Source organism: Anabrus simplex, chromosome 14 (genome assembly GCF_040414725.1).
Source record: "Anabrus simplex isolate iqAnaSimp1 chromosome 14, ASM4041472v1, whole genome shotgun sequence".
Lineage (NCBI taxonomy): Eukaryota > Metazoa > Arthropoda > Insecta > Orthoptera > Tettigoniidae > Anabrus > Anabrus simplex.
Window position 1 is genome coordinate 97,404,845 of NC_090278.1, and position 19,851 is coordinate 97,424,695.

General features: G+C 39.7%; 1 protein-coding gene across 2 annotated transcripts in view; it reads left to right on the plus strand.

Annotated features, from left to right (window-relative positions):
• The window catches only part of Uggt (UDP-glucose-glycoprotein glucosyltransferase), a 106,986-nt gene that overhangs the window by 20,134 nt on the left and 67,001 nt on the right, over positions 1-19,851 (plus strand). For both annotated transcript variants that reach the window (XM_067158275.2, XM_067158276.2), the window contains 3 exons: positions 7,454-7,667; positions 7,784-8,007; positions 11,310-11,531. In XM_067158275.2, coding sequence (XP_067014376.2) covers positions 7,454-7,667; positions 7,784-8,007; positions 11,310-11,531 — 660 coding nt within the window. The remainder of the gene's footprint in view (positions 1-7,453; positions 7,668-7,783; positions 8,008-11,309; positions 11,532-19,851) is intronic.

Consider the following 19,851-nt stretch of genomic DNA (forward strand, 5'->3'; position numbering starts at 1 on the left):
AAAGCGATAGAAATAGTAGTGAACCAGACAATGGTTGGAGAGTGTATCGCCCAGCTGATCCGAACTTAGTAAAGAAACCACACATTTTTATTAGTGGTTTCTCACCTCTCACAGGTAAGAAACCATTTACTGCCATTAGGTAATTGTTTTTTACGGAAGGATTTGTACAACAAATTATTGATGAGACTAACCGCTACGCAATAGAGAAAATACAAATGAATCCTTCGAGAAGTACCACATGTAGAAAAAATATAAGTAGAAAAGATGCGAACTGTCTTTCAATTTCATGTTTATTGCTTATAGCTTGTATCTAGAGTGATAAATTAATTCATAATGTTGTGAGTTAGACTTTGTATCTTCATTATGCCTTCATTGTAAATATGCAGCTTTTTTAAAGAAAAAAATACGACTAGTGCAGGACTCCACAAGAAAAAAATTTGTCCGCTAAGGGTTAAATGTTGAGTACTGTTTCATTTAACATTGTGTCCGCACTTAATAAACATGTTAAACTTGACTTCCTTTGTTTATATACAGTTAGTTCATGTGGTAATACATTTAGCTGGTGTCTAGTATTTTCAGACAAGGACAATGGACTCAGATGAAGAGGATTTGGACTTCGTTATTGCCACTGTTGCTTCTTGTTATGATTTAGAAATGCTGTTTTACCAGGCACATTTCCTCCCCTCATCCTGCTCGCTGCTTCAAAAGCAAACCACTCTGAAGTAAACACTTCGTCCGCTCCTGACTTCCAACTTTTCTGAACTTTTTACAATTCTCGATTGAACTGGGAGCGGAGGGACGCTAGTTTTTTTCGTCGCACTCGCGGGATCAATTATAGATAATTTCGAGTTGCTGCAAACTGTCGGCTTTCTTCGTTTTATCTCTGTGACATCCCACAAACAAGTCCAGAGTAATCTCCTTGCTCCACTCCATTTCTGACTATAAATTTTAGTATAGTGCAGAGAGAGCGACACACGTGCCCGTACAGTATTTGTAGCTGATAACAAAGAGAATGAGTGTTGTAACTATAATCCTACTTCACGAGAAGCACGTCATTTGCGTCGTTTAGGCTATTTGTTGGCATGGAAACAGCATGGAAGTTGCCGAAGCTGTGCCGACATCTCCAAACAACGAATTGACTTGACACGTTTTCCACTTGGAGCGGAAAACATGCCAACATGTTAAAAGTGTTAACCTCAACATTCTGATTAACATGCAAAGTTAATTGGAAGACACAATCACAATATACAGTACATGTCAACTGTAACAGGTTGGTGTTAAATGTTAATCAGTAGAGACCGGTTTTTAGGTTTCATTACCTCATTTATTATTTTAGTATAAGTATAGGAGAGGTGAAATCAAGTCAGAGAGAGGAATAAGAAAAGAACACATGTAATAGGACGAAGACAGTGGCAGGTCAGTGTTTGTCGTCGTCTCCTATTTCTGTTCCTCCCTTTTCCCTCACTGTATGTGTTCCTTTCTTATTTCCCTCTCTCTTTCTATCTGACTTCATTTCTTAATTAAGTAATATTAGAGGAAGGAATAATAACAACAATAATAATATTTTTTAAAATTTGTACCGTAACATACTGACAAAGAGTTAATGGTATGCAATTATTTACTGTGTAAAATCATATCTTGTTATGTAAACATCATTTTGTAAATCCGGGTGAAATTAATTAAATATGTTACGGTCCACAAGCACAGTTCCTCATTTACAATCACTCAGCACTCTTCTTTTCCGATACGGCTTCTCACAGTGCAGTATCGTTCCAGATCTAAGAACGCTCGTTGAAGTCTGCATAGCCATCTGAAGGACTTGCTTCGATGACTCACATCTGTCTTGTAATTGTTTACCCTTTATATAGCCCCAGGAAGATTCTCATAGTTGCCACTTCAAGATCATTCTGGGCACCTGCTCCATGTAGACCATCTTCTTTCTGCCACTACCTGAATTACACATACACAACCATTAACCCGGCTCAAGGGAGATAGGGTCACCGTCCCTATCCTTCACTTCAGTAATTCTTGTCCGGCGCATCCACATTGCGGGGGTGGGTACCCTCCAGATCAGTAGGCCCGTGTGAAGGAGAGCTAAGTTCAGGCAGGGACCCAGTCTCACGGGGTATAACGTGCAACACATGCTCAGGGTTACCTTAACAGCATCTTAGGCAGAGAAGGAGACCTTCAGAATGGTGAAGATGGTGGATGAGGCAACCCATCCTCTCTGGGGAGAATTAGAAGAGGAAACCACTGCCTTGTGGAGAAGAGTGATCTTCAAAGGCTAAGGGAGTAAACACCAAAAGAAAATGCTCAGATGAGTTAGGCTCAGCAGGTCACCAGATGAGTAAATTTGTACTTGCTTTCAACCATAATACAAGCCTCGGATGGAAGTTTAAAAATGGAAATGGAATTGACAAGTCTCAGGCTACAGTTGCACAGTAATGTTCATGTTCGTACAAGTGTTAGATCAGAGAACAAAACCTGATTTGGAACAATAAATGTTTTTAACAATGAATGGGAAGGAAAACAAATTGATTGTCCTAATCGAGAGATGAAAACTCGACATCCTGGGATTAATTGAAGTAAAATGGAAAGGGAAAGGAATGAAGAAACTAAGAAAGGTGTACATCTTGTACTGAATGGGTAACAGTTAAGAGAAAAGAAATGGAGTGGGATTTGTAGTGAACCAATAGCTGAAGTTGAGTATGTAAATGAAAGAATTATAATAATGCACATACACGTCAACAAGGAACAGATAGGATGTAGCGCGGAAGAAAAAGAAGAGTTCCTCAATGAACTGGAAACACATATTGGTGGAGATGGGATCATGATATTGGGAGATCTGAATGCTCATGTGGGAACTGATAGAATGTTCTGGGCCCACATGGGTATGGCGAGAGAAATGAAGGTGGAGACAAACTGTTGCACTTTTATATTGCAAATAACCTGATAATAAAGAACACATGGTTTATGAAGAGGAATAGCCATAAGATCAGCCGATATTGTTGGGATGGACAGTATGGAACAATCATCGATTTTATAATAACAGACCGAGATACGTCACAAATACGATGATAATCCCCAGTGAAAGTATGGAAGGTGATCATAGATTATTGATTGTGGAATTAAAACAAATAAAAATCCGTGAAATTGTATTGAAGAAGAAACCAAAGATCAGGATTTGGGAATTGGAGGAGGAGGATAAAAGAATGGCATTCCAAGATTGTATAAAAAGGAAGTTGACATTTGTGGAAGCAGCAATTGAGGTATGCGGGAAAACAAAAGCAAAGTTTATGGGAAAGGAGACACGGTGGTGGACAGACAAAATAAAAAAGAAAGAAATGAAAGGAACACGGTGAAGAAAGAAATGGATAAGGAAAAGCAAAAAACGTATCGCAGGCATGAGAATAAGATAGAAAGGTTACATGTGGATTACAAAAGATTGAAACTACAAGTAAAGACCAGTATCAAGGAAGAAAAGGAGAAATGTTGGGGAGAGTTTACCAACAAAATTGAGCAAGATAGCCGAGGAAATCAGAAACTGTTATACAGAGTAATAAAATCAAGGCATTAGAGAGGGAAGATGGATCCATAATACATGACGAAAAAGGTCTTCAGAGGGTGATGGCAAAGTATTTTGAAAAACTTTATAATGAGGATGACTGCTCGGAGGAAAGAGATAAGAAAATGGAAATAATAGATGGAGAAAAAGAAGAGAACCCGATAACATGGTTGGAACTTGAAAGGACGGTGAAAGCAATGATCAAGGGTAAAGCAAGTGGAAAAGATGAATTCAGTGCTGATATGATTAAGGCAGCAGGAAGCACTGAACTACAGTGGCTATACCGAGCCCTCAGTGCCATATGGAAGGATGAAAGGATACCTAAAGATTGGCAACAAGGAAGCATTGTACCACTGTTCAAAAAAGGAAATAGGAAGAAATGAGAAAATTATAGAGGTATAACCCTATTATCACATGGGCTAAAAATAATGGAGAGAGTCATAGACAAACTGAGGGATATAATAGAAACAGTTAGAGGAAGAACAAAATATGGCTTTAGACCGAATAGATCAACAATAGACTTGATATTTACAGTGCGAACGATAATGGAAAAACATCTGGAAAAGAACAAGGAAATCATATTCGTATTTTTGGATTTGGAAAAAGCCTATGATACAGTTAAGAGAAAACGTATGGGAATGTCTACTGAAAAGGAATGTACCAAAATCAGCAAGATAAAAATGCTGTATCATGAGAGTAAAAGCAGTGTACAAGTGGGGAGTGGTGACTCTGACACATTTTATACAAAAAAAGGTCTCGAGCAAGAAAGTGCACTGTCGCCATTATTGTTTATTATATTGATGGATGAAATGATAAAACGTGTGAAACAGAGTATCGGTAGTGATCAAGTGAATACTTTGGTATTTGCAGATGATGTGGTGGTTTGAGGAAAGGGAGAAAAGGAAGTACAAAGGAGACTGGACATTTGGAATGAAAATCTGAAGGAGTTTGGAATGGTAATTAGTAAAAATGAAAACTGTAGTCATGCACTGTGGAAAAGAGAATCCAAGTGAACATAGACTGAGAGTGGTTAGAGAATATAGAACAGTTTACATATCTGGGTAGCATTATTAATGGAAGTAATGAAATCAACCCTGAAATAAATAACAGACTAAGTAAAGGTTCAACATTTTATCATCAAGTCCGAGAGCTTTTATGGGATGACAATGTACCAAGAGAACAAAATTAACATTATAGAGACAGTATTTCACACCAATTGTAACATACGGACTAGAAACGCTGGTAACTAATAAGAGACAAGATAGTAAGATCCAAGCAGTAAAATGAAATTTTTAAGAACATTGGTTAAAAAGACAAGAAGAGATAGAATTCAAAATGTTAAAATCAGAGAAGAGCTAAATATAGAACTGTTAGTACGGAAGATACAGAAAGCAAGATGGAGATGGTTCGGACATGTAAAAAGAACGGGAAAGGAAAGGGTAGCAAGTAGGGAATTGGAAAGAGAAGTTAAGGGAAAGAGACAGAGAAGAAGGTGAATGGAAGGACATAGAGAAACTGGATTGGATATGGCGGAAGTAATGGAGCAGGAAAAGTGGAAGGACAGAAAAGGGTGGAGGAGGCTTGTTACCCACAGCCGGGTGACTGGAGTGCGATATTGATGATGATAATAATGTCCAATAACAAACCATTATATTGGTATTATTGATGATGATGACGATGACTTTCATTGGAAAGAAAGTTGGGAGCATATTTTTGTCTCTTCTGTGCCTCAAGCTCTACTTCAGTACATGTTTTTACAACACCATCATCACCACTCGAATCTTCTGTACACCTGCTTTGTCTGAACTCATACAGGACAGGAAGTCCTACTAGCCTTCGCTCGATTGAAATTGCTCCCTGTTGGCTTTGAATTTTGACCAATTGTAGATCACATCTGGTTTCTCGTGAGGTAACTAATGTGCAACTGATGAATATCGTGTTTGTTCTGTATTGACTTTAACTAGTAATAAATTTTTTTTTTTTTTTGGGAATATGTATTATTTAATTTGCTGAAGAAAGTCTCCCAGACAAAAACATGTTCTAATATACTAATGGTGGAAACATAAAACATTCGAATTGAAGGAATAATTATTATACTCAAGTTGAAAACGTACAAATTTACAGTTAATGTGTAAGTCAGTTTCTTCTTCTTATGACGCCGTCTCCCTCCGAAGGTTAGCGATCCAATTGATTATGATTACATGCGAAACGGGAGCACGGAAGATTTCTATCGACGTATGACCATACCACCGCCGCAGGTCTTTCAGCCAGGAATTTCTCCATCATCCCACAGATCTTTTCCCATCAATCTTCCCTTGAATGATCAGTCGGAGAAGTTCGTATCGTTCACCTCTCATGATGTGCCCGAGGTAGCTGAGCTTACGCTCCTTGATGGTTATGAGAAGCTCTTTCTTCTTGTTCAAGATGTTGAGGACTTCTTCATTTGTCTTCTTTTCTATGCAAGATATTCAGAGTATTCTTCTGTATAAGTACATTTCAAAAGATTCAATACGCTTCTCCAATAAAGGGCTAAGCGTCCACCTTTCGAAACCATACAGAAGGACAGGAAAGACATAACAGCGTAGCATTCAAACTCTGAGCTGGTGGTTGAGTTCTCGGCTGGTGAATAAGATCCTCATGGTATTGAACATATTTTTTGCTTGTCCAATCCTGCATAAGATTTCACATTTTGAATCACAACGCTGGTTCACTAGAGTTCCAAGATATTTGAAAGAAGATACTTGTTGGACGATGTTGTTGTTGATGTAAACGGAGGCCTGTTTGGGTGTTTTTGAGAATACAATCAGCTTGGTCTTGTTAATATTCAAGGATAAACCATAGGTTTCACTGGTCCTCACGATGTTGTTTATAATGATTTGAAGATCACTAGGGTTGCTGGCTAACACAATAGTGTCATCAGCAAATCGGATGTTATTAATGACATAACCATTGATCTTGATACCTAGATTAACATCTTCCATAGCCTTCTTGAACACAGCTTCAGAGTAGGTGTTGAAATGGAGTGGGGACAGGACACATCCCTGGCGGACACCTCTTCGTATAGCTAAGTCCTCAATAATAGTTCCTTCTATTTTGACTTCTGCCGTTTGATTCCAGTACAGATGGGAAATGGACCAACATCTACACCAGTAGATTTTAAAATCTCAACAAGTTTTGCATGAGATACGCAATCAAATGCTTTTCGGTAGTCGATGGGACAAGCGTGCACATCTACATTCATATCTAGGCATCTCTGGCTCAAAACATTCAAGGAGAAAAGAGCCTCACGAGTACCCAGTCCATTCCTAAAGCCAAACTGAGTGTGTCCAACTTGGTGTTCGCATTTGAGTCAGTTTGAAGTACACAAAACATAACATGTGGGATCTTTATATTACACATGCCCAGTGCACTTGGAGCAGCTTGCTCTGTGCAAGATGTTGGAATTATTTTATTAGATAACTATACTCCTTCAGCAGTCCAAACAGACAGTACATGAAGCTTGTCAGCGTAGGTGTACGACACTCCTTTGAGCCGACGACTGAAAAACAAACATTATACATGCTCCGAACATCAAGATCCGCCTGTATCTCTTATCACGTTTTCCCACTTAGCAGAGCAATGTTTGTCAATCCCAATCCTAATGCTATTAACATATAGTCATTAACAAGTTTTTCTGTCCGGCTTAAGACAATTACATTTTTATAGCACTCTTTGACTAGTTACTGTTTTCTGCTTTATCTTGTATGGTGTAAAATTCTTCCATAGTTTTTTGACAGTGTGTAGTACGTGGAGTGTAGAAGAGCACAAGTTACGTTTCTTTAATCTTCGATCATCCACACTGGGCATGGTTGTGACCTTCACTAATCTATGGTGTTGATTGTTTCTCAGGCACGATCTCTGGTGCGGACCGTGGTGAGCGCGGACTTGAAGAGAGAGGTGAAGGAGAACCAGGAGATCTTTGCCTCCTCGTTGAACTTGCAGCCTTCGGACACGGCGCTGTTCGTGAACGGCATGTTCTTCGACGTGGACCTGGTGGATGCCATCACGCTGCTCGAGGTGGTGCGACAAGAGCTCCGCGTCATGGAGGGGCTGCACAAGATAGGTCAGGCTCTTCCTGAATCACTTTTATCCAAACATAGCTTAAGATTACTCACTGGAAGTCCCGTCCCTGGTTCTGAGGTTACGATAGTGTGCATTGAACACAACACTTGTTTTCAGGCATCTCAGAGTCGCGCATGAGTTCCTTGCTGGCTCTGGACTTGTCGAGCTCGGGCACCAGCAACGCCGAGTACGCCATCGACATCAGAGACTCGGCCGTGCAGTGGGTGAACGACGTTGAGCACGACAAGCAGTACCGGCGATGGTCGGACTCCGTGATGGAACTTCTGAGGCCGACTTTCCCTGGAATGCTGCGCAGTATTCGACGCAACCTTTACCATTTGGTACGTTCTCAGTACCACAAGTCTACGTACAGTATCAACAAATAACAAAGTATTTTAAGATATGACTGAAGCCTGGTGCCCATGGTCGTTAACTTATCAAGTCGTGGTTAGTAGGTTTAAGTCCCGTTGGTCACCATCAGAAGTGGTGCTATACACTAGGTTGCGTGCTGCACCTCTCCACAGTGTTCATATGGAGAGAGGACATTTGACACTGTTGATGGTTATTCGTCCGTGGGAGAGGCACACAAAGCTCTTGGTGTTATTCGACAGGAGTGATGTTGTCAGTCATTTTAGTACTACACTAAACCTCGTTAATTCAAAGTCATTGGGACGCAAAAATCGGACTTCGAATGACGTGATTTCTAGTTAACCGCCAACACGTAATTAAGAAATGCCAACCCTTGCAGCATCACAATATATTCTAAGACCCGTTACTGCATGCAATTAACCTTGATCCACAGTTTAAACCTCTCAAATGTGATGGGAAAAAACTATTTCCAAAATGTATTAACAAGGTTCATTTACAGTATTCAAATAATGCACCAGGATAATTCACCGGCAATCATAACCTCACACAATGAAATTAAAAGAAAGAAAACATGATTCAAAGATGAGGAGAAATCTATACTGGTTCGCCTCTGCAAGTGCTTTATTTATTAGATTACTGTACTGTATGCATTTTAGATGCCTTGTGGTGGCACAGAAAGTACACGTTGCCCTTAAAACATCGCGGCTTATCAAACTTTCGTATGACGAGGGGAGAAAGTCTCTCGCTTCTGTCCACATTACAACAGTACAGTGACTATACTTGTACGATATCTCGCCATGGCACTTCTAAGACGCATTAATGCATGCAATCACCTTGATTCTCAGTTTAAACTTTTCAAATGCCATGAAAAACACTATTTCAGAAATGTATCCAACAAGGTGCATTTACATTATTCAAATAATGCACTTGAAGAAAACAATGGAAAGGAAGAAAAATACGATTCAAAGACGAGGAAGAATTATGCTGGCTCCCCTGTGCAAATGCTTTATCGTTTGGATTACTGTTTACATTTTTAGATGCCTTGTACTTGCATGGAAAGTGTCCGACGCCCTTAAAACATCATGGCTTTTCGAACTTTTCTATGACAGGGGAAGGAAGTCTTTCACTTCTCTGTGCACTGCATAGCAACACAGTACATATCCCGGCTGGCAGTACTCTCCTTTAAAACCATGAGTCCATTTAGCCTCAGCATTTAAAAAATAAAACAAACAAACAATGCAGTTTCATCGACATTGACAATATTGTTTGGTGCATACAAATTGATTATAGGCTATAAGCCACGCTTTTTCGCCAACTGTCAGCATTGCCAGTTTTCACGGATTCTACCTCTCTGCATGCTGCCTGCTACGTGATATTGTGGCGTTCCTTAAAACATTACAAGTAATAAATCTCATTGTAGACCGTATTGGACATCAGATTATGAACATTAAAATAAGAATAGTAATTAACACCACCTTTCCAATACTTATCTTTCCTTATATTTAGGACATAAATATTACAACTGGTGTTGTAAGTTGGGACATGGGACATGTTTCGCTTAACTGCCGTAAGCATCATCAGCTGAAATAAATCGTAGCCTAAAGTTAGGTCAGGGCTCCGTACTTAGTGGCCTTGAAGTATATGGTACCCTCAGATTCGACATTTACATTATAGAAATTCAAATAGGCTTAAAACTAGTGTGAAAACATATAACACCAAGCTGGATAGCTGTAGTCGCTTAAGTGCGGCCAGTATCCAGGATTCGGGACATTGTGGGTTCGAATCCCACTGTCGGCAGCCCTGAAGATGGTTTTCCGTGGTTTCCTATTTTCGCACCAGGCGAATGGTGGGGCTGTACCTTAATTAAGGCCACGGCCGCTTCCTTCCCTGTCCTAGCCCTCTCCTGTTCCACCGTCGACATAAGACCTATCTGTGTTGGTGCGACGTAAAGCCAATAGGAAAGAAAAAACATATAACAATGTTCGTCATGGCTAAGAGAAAAAAAAACACAATAGTGTTGACAGAGGTTATAAACATGTATGTTTATATTGTATGGAGTATACAAGGACAAGTATAGTCGTAACCATATAACGGTGCGGCTAAAGTACGCGCACAACAAAAACTCAGAGGGATTTTAAGGCAATTCAAACTTTTATAAATGGATGAAACAATGATATTCAGATGGGAGAAGGAACATGCCATATTCCACCATGACAAGAATATATTTTAACCATAACAAAATAACTATGAATCCACATACCTCATGGTGCAGGAAAGTCCAGAACTTGGGCAGAGCTCCTCCCTCAGCGGTTGCAATGTGACTCAAATACGAGTTCCTATGGACAGGGAAGTTGGTGAGAGAGTGGAGATGACACTTTCACCGAACTAATAGACAACTGGTCGAACACTCGAGAACTCTTGAGGAGGTGTTAGTTGACGTACTGAGTGTGGTGTTCACTTGATATGCTGCCGGCTAGTAAAGCAGTTCAGATGTCGTAGTTGAGAATGATGAAAAATGATGCGCAGACGTGTGGAGGAAGTTGGCGGATGCAGGGTGGGTCATTTACAACATGCCGACACAGGGTTTCACCTTCCCCTCATCCAGATGTGCAGGTTACTCAAGGGCATCAAATAGAAAGACGTTAATAAGGGCGAGCCGAACATGCCCTCAGACACTCCTGGCGCTAAATGCCATGCAATAAACAAGTTTGACCGAAGTTTGGAGCTTTAAAAAGGGTGGCAGGGTGAAAGTAATTAAAGAATATTTTATGCCCGGTCAGTGTTTTGGGTGCAGATCACAGCCTTCCCCTGCATTTCACTTCATAACACAACTAACACCTGCTTAGCATCCATCTGAGTGTCCTGAATTACTCGCTCCGTACTTACTGCCTGCCTTTCTCTTTTTCTGGAAGGTTCTGGATAAAGGATTTTGCAGTTCCAGCTGGTTCTCACTTTTTAGTCTTACTACTAGAATCTCCGAACGAGCTCAACCAACTTCTTTATCGGATTGGCGTAGCAACATTAAGGGGTGCAAAACAGGAAATGTTACATTTCTCCTTTAGTATTAAATGTATGTATTAAAGTTGTGATAAATATAAATTCCAATCTTCTGTGTTTCATGTCTTGTTACTGTATGCGGAATAATATCCGAGATATTTACGATTATTATGTTTTTCACAAACTTCCAAATTTTTCTGCAAATAACAGTTCTGTCTACACCTGCAATGTCCTAAGCTCTTCAGACTTATCAACAGTAACATTACATTGTCCTCAGGTGATAATCGCGGACCCGTCCAAGGTGGAGGCGAGGCCCCTCCTCAAGCTGGCTGAGTCGTTCTACATTCACCTGGCTCCTCTGAGGATAGGTCTGGTGTTTGCTGTCAACCCAGACTTGAACGTCAGCGGGCTGCAGGACGCTGGGGTGGCCCTCCTCAACGCCTTCAACTATGTGTCCGAGACCAAGGATCAGTACCATGGGCTTAGCTTCATCACCGACGTAAGTCTCGTCTACATCATGACTGGGTTATTTCAAACTGCCGTATTGCATAAAATTTAAGGCAACCCTGAATTTTTGGAAGGCATTTACAAATAATGAATTTATAACACACAACAAACCTCATGATTGGTTCTGTACTGACTTAAGCAAATCTAAAAAAATTGACTTGTAATGTGAAAATTATTATATTGTGCAGACCTTTCAATACAATACAGTGTTAACAATTTTTCACTTTAATTACCATAATGAAAAGCAATTTTTGTTAACAGCACACGTTTCAGTCTTTCTTTAGACCATCTTCAGCTCGATAGTGAAAAGTTTTGACTAAAGATGTTGTTAAATGCTACTGAAAAGCTAAAAATTATGGTACAAGAAATGATAATGATGTGTTTCTTGACTGTTGTTTACATATCTTAATGCTAAAGAGTCACACTGTGCTAACATGTATCTGACATGATTCAATCATCTCGTAACGTCTTGACGGGTTTATAAAAAGTTGTCGCATTCAGTTCGTAAAAATATGGACCATTTATCTAAGGATGACTATGGCAACTCCTCTTAAGTTAGCTATGGTGGACCTTGTTTGACTCGTACGGCGGAGCAACAGGGAACAGCTGAGAGCCGCTTTACTTGGCGGACAGAGGTGATTCAGATGTGAGCGCTAAGGAAATGCAGCGATCCCATTAAAAATTCCCTCTTACAACAGTTTAGCTCAGATTGTTTTCAGATGTTTTCAGTAGAGACTCAAAAGAATGTAGTTAACATTCATTAACTGTATATTTACCTCTTATAGTGTACGCAATGAAAGTGACGTTCTTTTATTTGCCTGGTTGATTCACAATGCATGAACACTAGAGTAACTGTTGCCTCGGGAACTTTGAGACGAAGAATCGGGAACGATAGTAAAAAGAAAAAAAACCAACTCATTTAGCACAAATCGCAGGTTAATGGGACGATCGGGTCATGAGAAAGAGGGCGTGTTTTGTCGTCCATTACTTGACATAGATGTTGATTCCCATAGGGAATCTGAAATATTTGTCCTGAATGAGTAAATTTATAATACCAATATAAATGGTCCGTCATTGGACATTATAAATTTTCCAGCTAACTCATTCTTGGTTGCCAGCGTTTCGCCCTCGTGTGCTAGGGTGGGCTCATCAGTTGGTACCTAGCACACTTACCAATACGCTGGCTAGTGCATACCGTGGAGGCCACTGCGTAGGCTAACTGGAGCCACCGGCAGTGCCAATGCACTAAGAGACTTTGTCTCATTATCAAAAATTGATGCCTGCTTGGCCATCAGATGACATAGATGTTGATTCCCATAGGGAATCTGAAATATTTGTCCTGAATGAGTAAATTTATAATACCAATATAAATGGTCCGTCATTGGACATTATAAATTTTCCAGCTAACTCATTCTTGGTTGCCAGCGTTTCGCCCTCGTGTGCTAGGGTGGGCTCATCAGTTGGTACCTAGCACACCTACCAATACGCTGGCTAGTGCATACCGTGGAGGCCACTGCGTAGGCTAACTGGAGCCACCGACAGTGCCAATGCACTAAGAGACTTTGTCTCATTATCAAAAATTGATGCCTGCTTGGCCATCAGATGACATAGATGTTGATTCCCATAGGGAATCTGAAATATTTGTCCTGAATGAGTAAATTTATAATACCAATATAAATGGTCCGTCATTGGACATTATAAATTTTCCAGCTAACTCATTCTTGGTTGCCAGCGTTTCGCCCTCGTGTGCTAGGGTGGGCTCATCAGTTGGTACCTAGCACACCTACCAATACGCTGGCTAGTGCATACCGTGGAGGCCACTGCGTAGGCTAACTGGAGCCACCGGCAGTGCCAATGCACTAAGAGACTTTGTCTCATTATCAAAAATTGATGCCTGCTTGGCCATCAGATGACATAGTGGCCTCCACGGTATGCACTAGCCAGCGTATTGGTAGGTGTGCTAGGTACCAACTGATGAGCCCACCCTAGCACACGAGGGCGAAACGCTGGCAACCAAGAATGAGTTAGCTGGAAAATTTATAATGTCCAATGACGGACCATTTATATTGGTATTATTGTCCATTACTTGGTCATGTGCACCATGACCTCCCATTCTGTAAGTCATGCTTCCACTCTCGCTTCTCTCAGTTCAATCTGGTCTAGTACTGTTATCGTCTAATCATTAAAACTTATTACTTCACTTTCATTCAAACTGCACCTCGCCACGGAATTTCATATTTCAAAGTGGCAGCGAGTCAAGTAATTGCGATTAAGGGCCGGTTCTACCACCTACTGGTAAAGTAGCGCGTAATTTGCCCTCCGCGTAAAAGGGATGTTTCCGTCCGACCACTCCCAGGTAGCGCTATCGGCAGCATAAATCGTCGTTACCCGGCGCGTAATTTATCGGCCATTTCGAGGGCCCGATAAGACTTTACCTGCCGGGCAAGTTCTGAGAGCTGAACATTATTAGCTGTATTTCTGGTGATATGCAACTCAAATTAGCTTACTATACTGAAAAAAGCAGTAACAGTGTTCGATATTGTATTGCAGGATTTTGAACATTAATGCTTCCCTTTAGTTGCAACGGTCACACCAGCCTCTCGAATCGGTAGCGCAGGGAACACATTTTATACGTCAAGCTGTCGTAAAGAAACTCTGAAAAGTATAAAATCAAAATCTATTTGGAAATCATTTCAAATAGGCTTTAATTTTCTACTTTTTAGTTTTCGGACAAGAGACATATATTACTGTATGTATCCTACCTAACACAAGCGTTTTCCTAGCGTAATGGTTAACACGCTCGCTTCGTAATACGAAGTGTGCAAGTTCGAGTCTCTATTATGACGAATCTTTTTTATTTCCATTATTAGCGTTGTGTTAATCTGTATGCCTCTTTTCATACGTTCTTATCACAATATCATGTCTACTAGGAAATTTTTTTTGTATGTATGCTATGTAATGTTATGATTAATAGCACATAGGACTGTCGCCCAGGTAGCAGATTCCCTATTAGTTGTTTACATAGTCTTGTAAATTATTTCGAAGAAATTGGAAACTATTCCATTCCCGAATTCCTCTTCCTATGAATGGATATTTATCCCGATTAGTTCTTTACATTTACAGTACCTTCCAACTTTATCTTCATAAAGTTAAAAATAAAAATGAAATGCTTTATCAATAAATGGAAGCATCTGTAACTACACGAGGTCGCTGAACTAGTTGCAAATAGAACATCGCGGAGATACTTAATCTATTCACAGAAGCCTGCAGATAGAATGCTCAAAGGCAATAAGTCCGTAAAGAAGATGTGTGTGTATATACGTATATGGAAGCGCGTAAACGAGAGTTAAGAACAACGGCAGGGAACGAAAATACATTTTAAAATGTAAATTAGAAATACGATGAAAACCTGCGTACATTCTATTACGGAGCGAGCGACTTGACCAATCTACTACGAGAATACTTTACAAAAACGCTGCCTTACATGACAGGTTATAACTGGCGTAAGAAAATGTAATCTTGAGATTTTAATCCCAATTAGGTATTGATATTGAAGATCATAGATTAAAATCACGAAAGCTTGACATGAATCGTTGTCCATAACTCTTAAGACTCCCCTTATTAGGCTTTTTGGTGGTAATCAGCAGACGCAAGCACAGGGAAATAAGACAATCGAAATGGGTTTCATGCATCTAACGATAGATAGCACCACACTCGAAAGCGAGAAATCGCTGAAAACCAGTCTAGCCAACTTCGTATATCGGTGTCTAGCTCCGGGTAGCTACCTAGCGCTTGCGCGGAGGTGGTTGGACGCAAGCCAAAGTACCAGCCGATTTACACCTCCAGGTAGTTTACCTCCCGGGCAGCTGCCAGCCACTTTACCAGCAGATGGTAGAACCGGCTCTAAGAGATGAAAGTATATGATTTTCCACCTGTTCAATACAAATTCAAATGTGATATACAATGAAATGTCACATTTTATTCATAAATATTAGGGACTGGTTTCGGCATATCTATGCCATCATCAGCCTAAAGTTAGATACACAAGGACACAAGTAAATTACACATGTCAATACACAAATAAACTTTCTAACATATTGGCAATTTATAATAGCGTTGATATATACAAAATTTTGAATGTATAAAAATAAAGGTAAAATGATCTATTTACAATTCTGTGATATCTATTACCTAGTGATGTTGTGTGTTACAATTGTGTGTTAAATAACAAAAGATGTCTTTTAAAACACTTCTGTCTGAACAGCTTATACACCTAATAAAAATTTGGGGTATTGACATTCCTATAGTATTAAAATTTAAGACGTTCTATCACGTAAAAATACTCATGTAAATAAAATTAGTAATAGTGTCCAGTATTGTTACATTGTAAAAGAGAATAGTTGTTCGTTATTTAATGTTTGTTAAAATAGTTCCTCATTAGAATATAAGCGGTAAGCCAAGTTAAATTGAGCGGCTTTAAGAATCAAATAAGTCTTGCTTGAAATAGCGGTAGCTTAGTTGTCAGGTTGTAAGATGGTTTTAAGTTTCTAAATCTCAGAAGTACTAAGAACATGTGAGTGGCTGAGGCCGTAGTTGACGAGTATGAGTTCACAAAGCACTATGTCATCAGGTGGTGAAATGCAATTCTAGAGACCTTGTTTCAAAACGGACCTACAAAAGATTGAAAACTGTATCAATATAACGTAAAAACGAACGTGAAAGAAAGAAATAATTTTGAAATATAAACTCCATGCACCACATACCAGCAGAAGGCTAAAGAGGAACTCATGCAGGATACTAGCGAGCAATGTGTCAGGCAGCAAGCCGCAAGTACTGGCGGGGAATCGGGGCGTGTCATGTAGGTGGAGGGGAAGAGGTTGCAGGCGGAGGCGAGTAGGGGTCGGGAGGGCGTGGATTTCGGTAGGGGTAATGCGCTAACATGTTGCGAACTGTTTTATATAATGGCTGATCTTTAGGCATTTTAAGCTTATTAATAATTGAAATAAGGACGTCGAATAAGATGGTCGGTTTTTCAGATATCTCATTGAGATTAAAATTAGGGTTGTAATATTGGTCTAAATGAATAAAGCACTGCCCTGTAAGGTCTAAAAGAAGCCCTTTATTCATAACTTCGATGGTATCTAAATCGTTGTCAATCCCGTAGAAGCTGTGTTTGTAATCGTGCGTATGCTGTCCTATGGCTGAGAATCTTTTGTATTTGATGGCATTAATATGTTCGTTGTACCTAATTTTGAAGGATCTCCCGGTTTGTCCGAAATAACTGCTGGAACAGTTGTTGCAATGATATCTGTATACGCCTGATCTGTCGAAAGGGTTAAGAAAGTTGACGTGGCTGGAGTTGTGGAATTTATCAAGATTCCTGTTATTGGTTTTAAAGGCAATGTATACGTCCTTCTTTTTGAATAGATTAGTTACACGGTAAATATCCGGGTTAATTGTAAAAGTTGCATATGTTATTGGTTTCGTTTTTTCTTTCTGTAGGCAAGTTTTGGGTCGATGTTTAAATTTACGTATTATGCGTTCTATGAAACCATGATTAAAACCATTATGCAGTGCAATATTACGTATAATATTAAGTTCTTTATTAAGATCTGCTTTGGACATGGGGATATTATAGGCACGGTGTACTAGACTATTATATGTGGCACGTTTATGGCAAGGGGGATGTGAAGAGTCTTGTTGAATGGTTGTAGCTGTGTGCGTCGGTTTTCTATAGATTTTATATTTAAAGGTGGTTGGGAATCTGGTAATAGTTATATCTAAAAAGTTGAGGGTCTTATTGGTTTCGGATTCTATAGTGAACTTAATATTCGTATCAGTGTCATTAAGGTGTGTTAGGGTGGTAATTGCATCGGTGTTGCGTTGATCCATTATGATAAATGTATCATCGATAAATCTGGACCAAAAGACTATATTGTTGAATTTCTTATCCTTTTCTATTTTAGTGTACTCTAAGGAAATCCAGGTATGTATTGGCAAGAATACCAGATGCCGGCGAACCCATGGCTAGTCCGTCCTGTTTGTATATTACTTTGTTAAACATGAAATAATTATTGTTAGTTAAAAATTTCAGTAAAGACATGAAGTCTGCTATTTCAAGTTGGCTGAGCTGGCTATGAGATTGTAAATTTCTTGAAATAATTGATATAACTTTCTCCGGTTTGATATTTGTGTACATATTGGTAATGTCAAATGAATGCATGGTATGGTATGGTTGTAGTTTAAAGTTGTTCAAACGTTGGATTAATTCAAGGGTATTTTTAATGGATTTATTTGCCTGGAAAGTGTAGTGTTTGCTTAAAAACTGTTGGATAAATTGAGCTATTTTGTGGAGTGGGCTCGGTCTGAAATTCACTATGGGGCGTATGGGGATTCCATCTTTATGAATTTTGGGCTGTGCTTTAACAGTTGGCAAACCAGGATTCATGTTGATCAATTTGTTTTTTTCGCTGTCTGTTAGTAAAAAATTTGTGTTTTTAAGTATCTGTTTTAATTGTCTTTGAATGGATTGGGTAGGATCTTTGTCAATAACTGTGAAGGTTTCATCTGTGAAAAAGGCTTTTGTCTTTTCGATGTAGTCTGCCTGATTCATTACAACAGTAGCGTTCCCTTTATCTGCTTTGGTGATAATGATTTCTGAGTTTTTAATTTTGTCTTTGAGTTGAAGAATCTTTTTCCTATCCATAAGTTGTGTGGGATCAATATCTCCTTCCCTGTTCACCGTCTGTGGTGCACTTGTATGAAGTCCATCACTTCATTCTTCATCTTTAGTCTAATCTTCATTATTCTGTCACTCACACGTTCTACCACTTTAACATACTCCTGCGATTGCTCCGTTTATTGCCTCTTGGCCACCACTCCATGAAATCTACTACTTCCTCCACCTTTCCTATCTTAAATGTTGGTTACTGGTCCCCCATTTCTCACAGTTCCCTCAGTACCTGAGAACTGCATGCCCTAACCTTTTCCGAGGTTGATTTCCTAGTACCATACCATATATAGGCTGTTATTACGATGGGTTCGCCACTCCTAAAGGCATTTTCTACCTACTGCCAGATGTTATTTTGGGCCGCTCCACTGCAGTACAGGCGCCTTCTGTAGCAGCTACTCTGAAGTACAGACGCTACAAGTTTCCCTCTTCCGCCACCAATGCCGTACCAAAGTCCACCTTCTCCGTTGGGGTCTTCACCCATACGCTGGGCGACCCCTGGAGGGAGGGTGTCCCAGTATTTTAAAGCTTCCAGGAACTGGGCTGCTTGTTGGTTCGCAGGTTGTATTGGTTATTTCAACCAGCCCTACTGAATTGTAGGGTCCCCCTATCTGCCCTCTAGGGGTTAACAGACTCCCCCGAGGGACATTTGCTAGAATCCAGCAGAAATTTAAGCCTATATGCCCTCAAGCAGAATGAGGTCTGACTATATCAAAGACTGTAGAAAGACAAGAAGAAACACTGATTTGGGCTTATTCATACATACTAGGAAGGCAGAGATATACCATTTCCATCTCAACAGCTTTAAAACTTTAGAAGCTGGAACAAAATTAATTTAGGCCTACAGGGGGTCTATACCACGCATGGATGTCGGCAGTATGTGAAGAAAAGGAGGTCGCCGTAAAGGGGTTAAGGAGGTGTCAACACGTAAGAAATCACATATTCAGATTTATCGTTCCTAATTCTTTTTGGAGTTCCCTGTCCATCAGTCTCTCTTGAGTGGGCTCCGTCTTCTCTGCATGTCAACAAGGTGGGAGCTCCCTTAGAATGCTTTCATAAGTGTCTGGAAGTTTTTAATTGCTTCTGACACATCTTGGTGTGTTTTTGAAACTTTCTCCGATGTATTAGTATTGCTTGTGTTTTTGTAGATTCTTTCACTCACGTTGGGTGAATACTGCAACCTTGTGTTCATTGTAACTTAAGACTCGTGGAGTTCAAGCCAAGCGTGTGCTGGCACTCTTTGTTTTCTGGTGTAATCACGTATCAAATCCACATTTTTTAGCAGTATACTTCTGTATATAAGTCAACTATTATATGGATAAAACATTCTCTTTTGTTTGCACTTGTTCATACTAATGATGATGATAATAAAATATTCATTTTTAATTAATCATTGCAGTGCCATTTCTGATTTAAATATATATTAATAGTAATTACAATCAGATGTGTATGATGTCCTCTATAGGTAGGTTACATGATAGGACAAATGCCAGTTGAGCAGCTTATGTCTTTGTGATGTTCACACTGAGGAAACCCTCTAAAACACATGTTAGAGTAGATCGCTCATGAATATGGATCATCA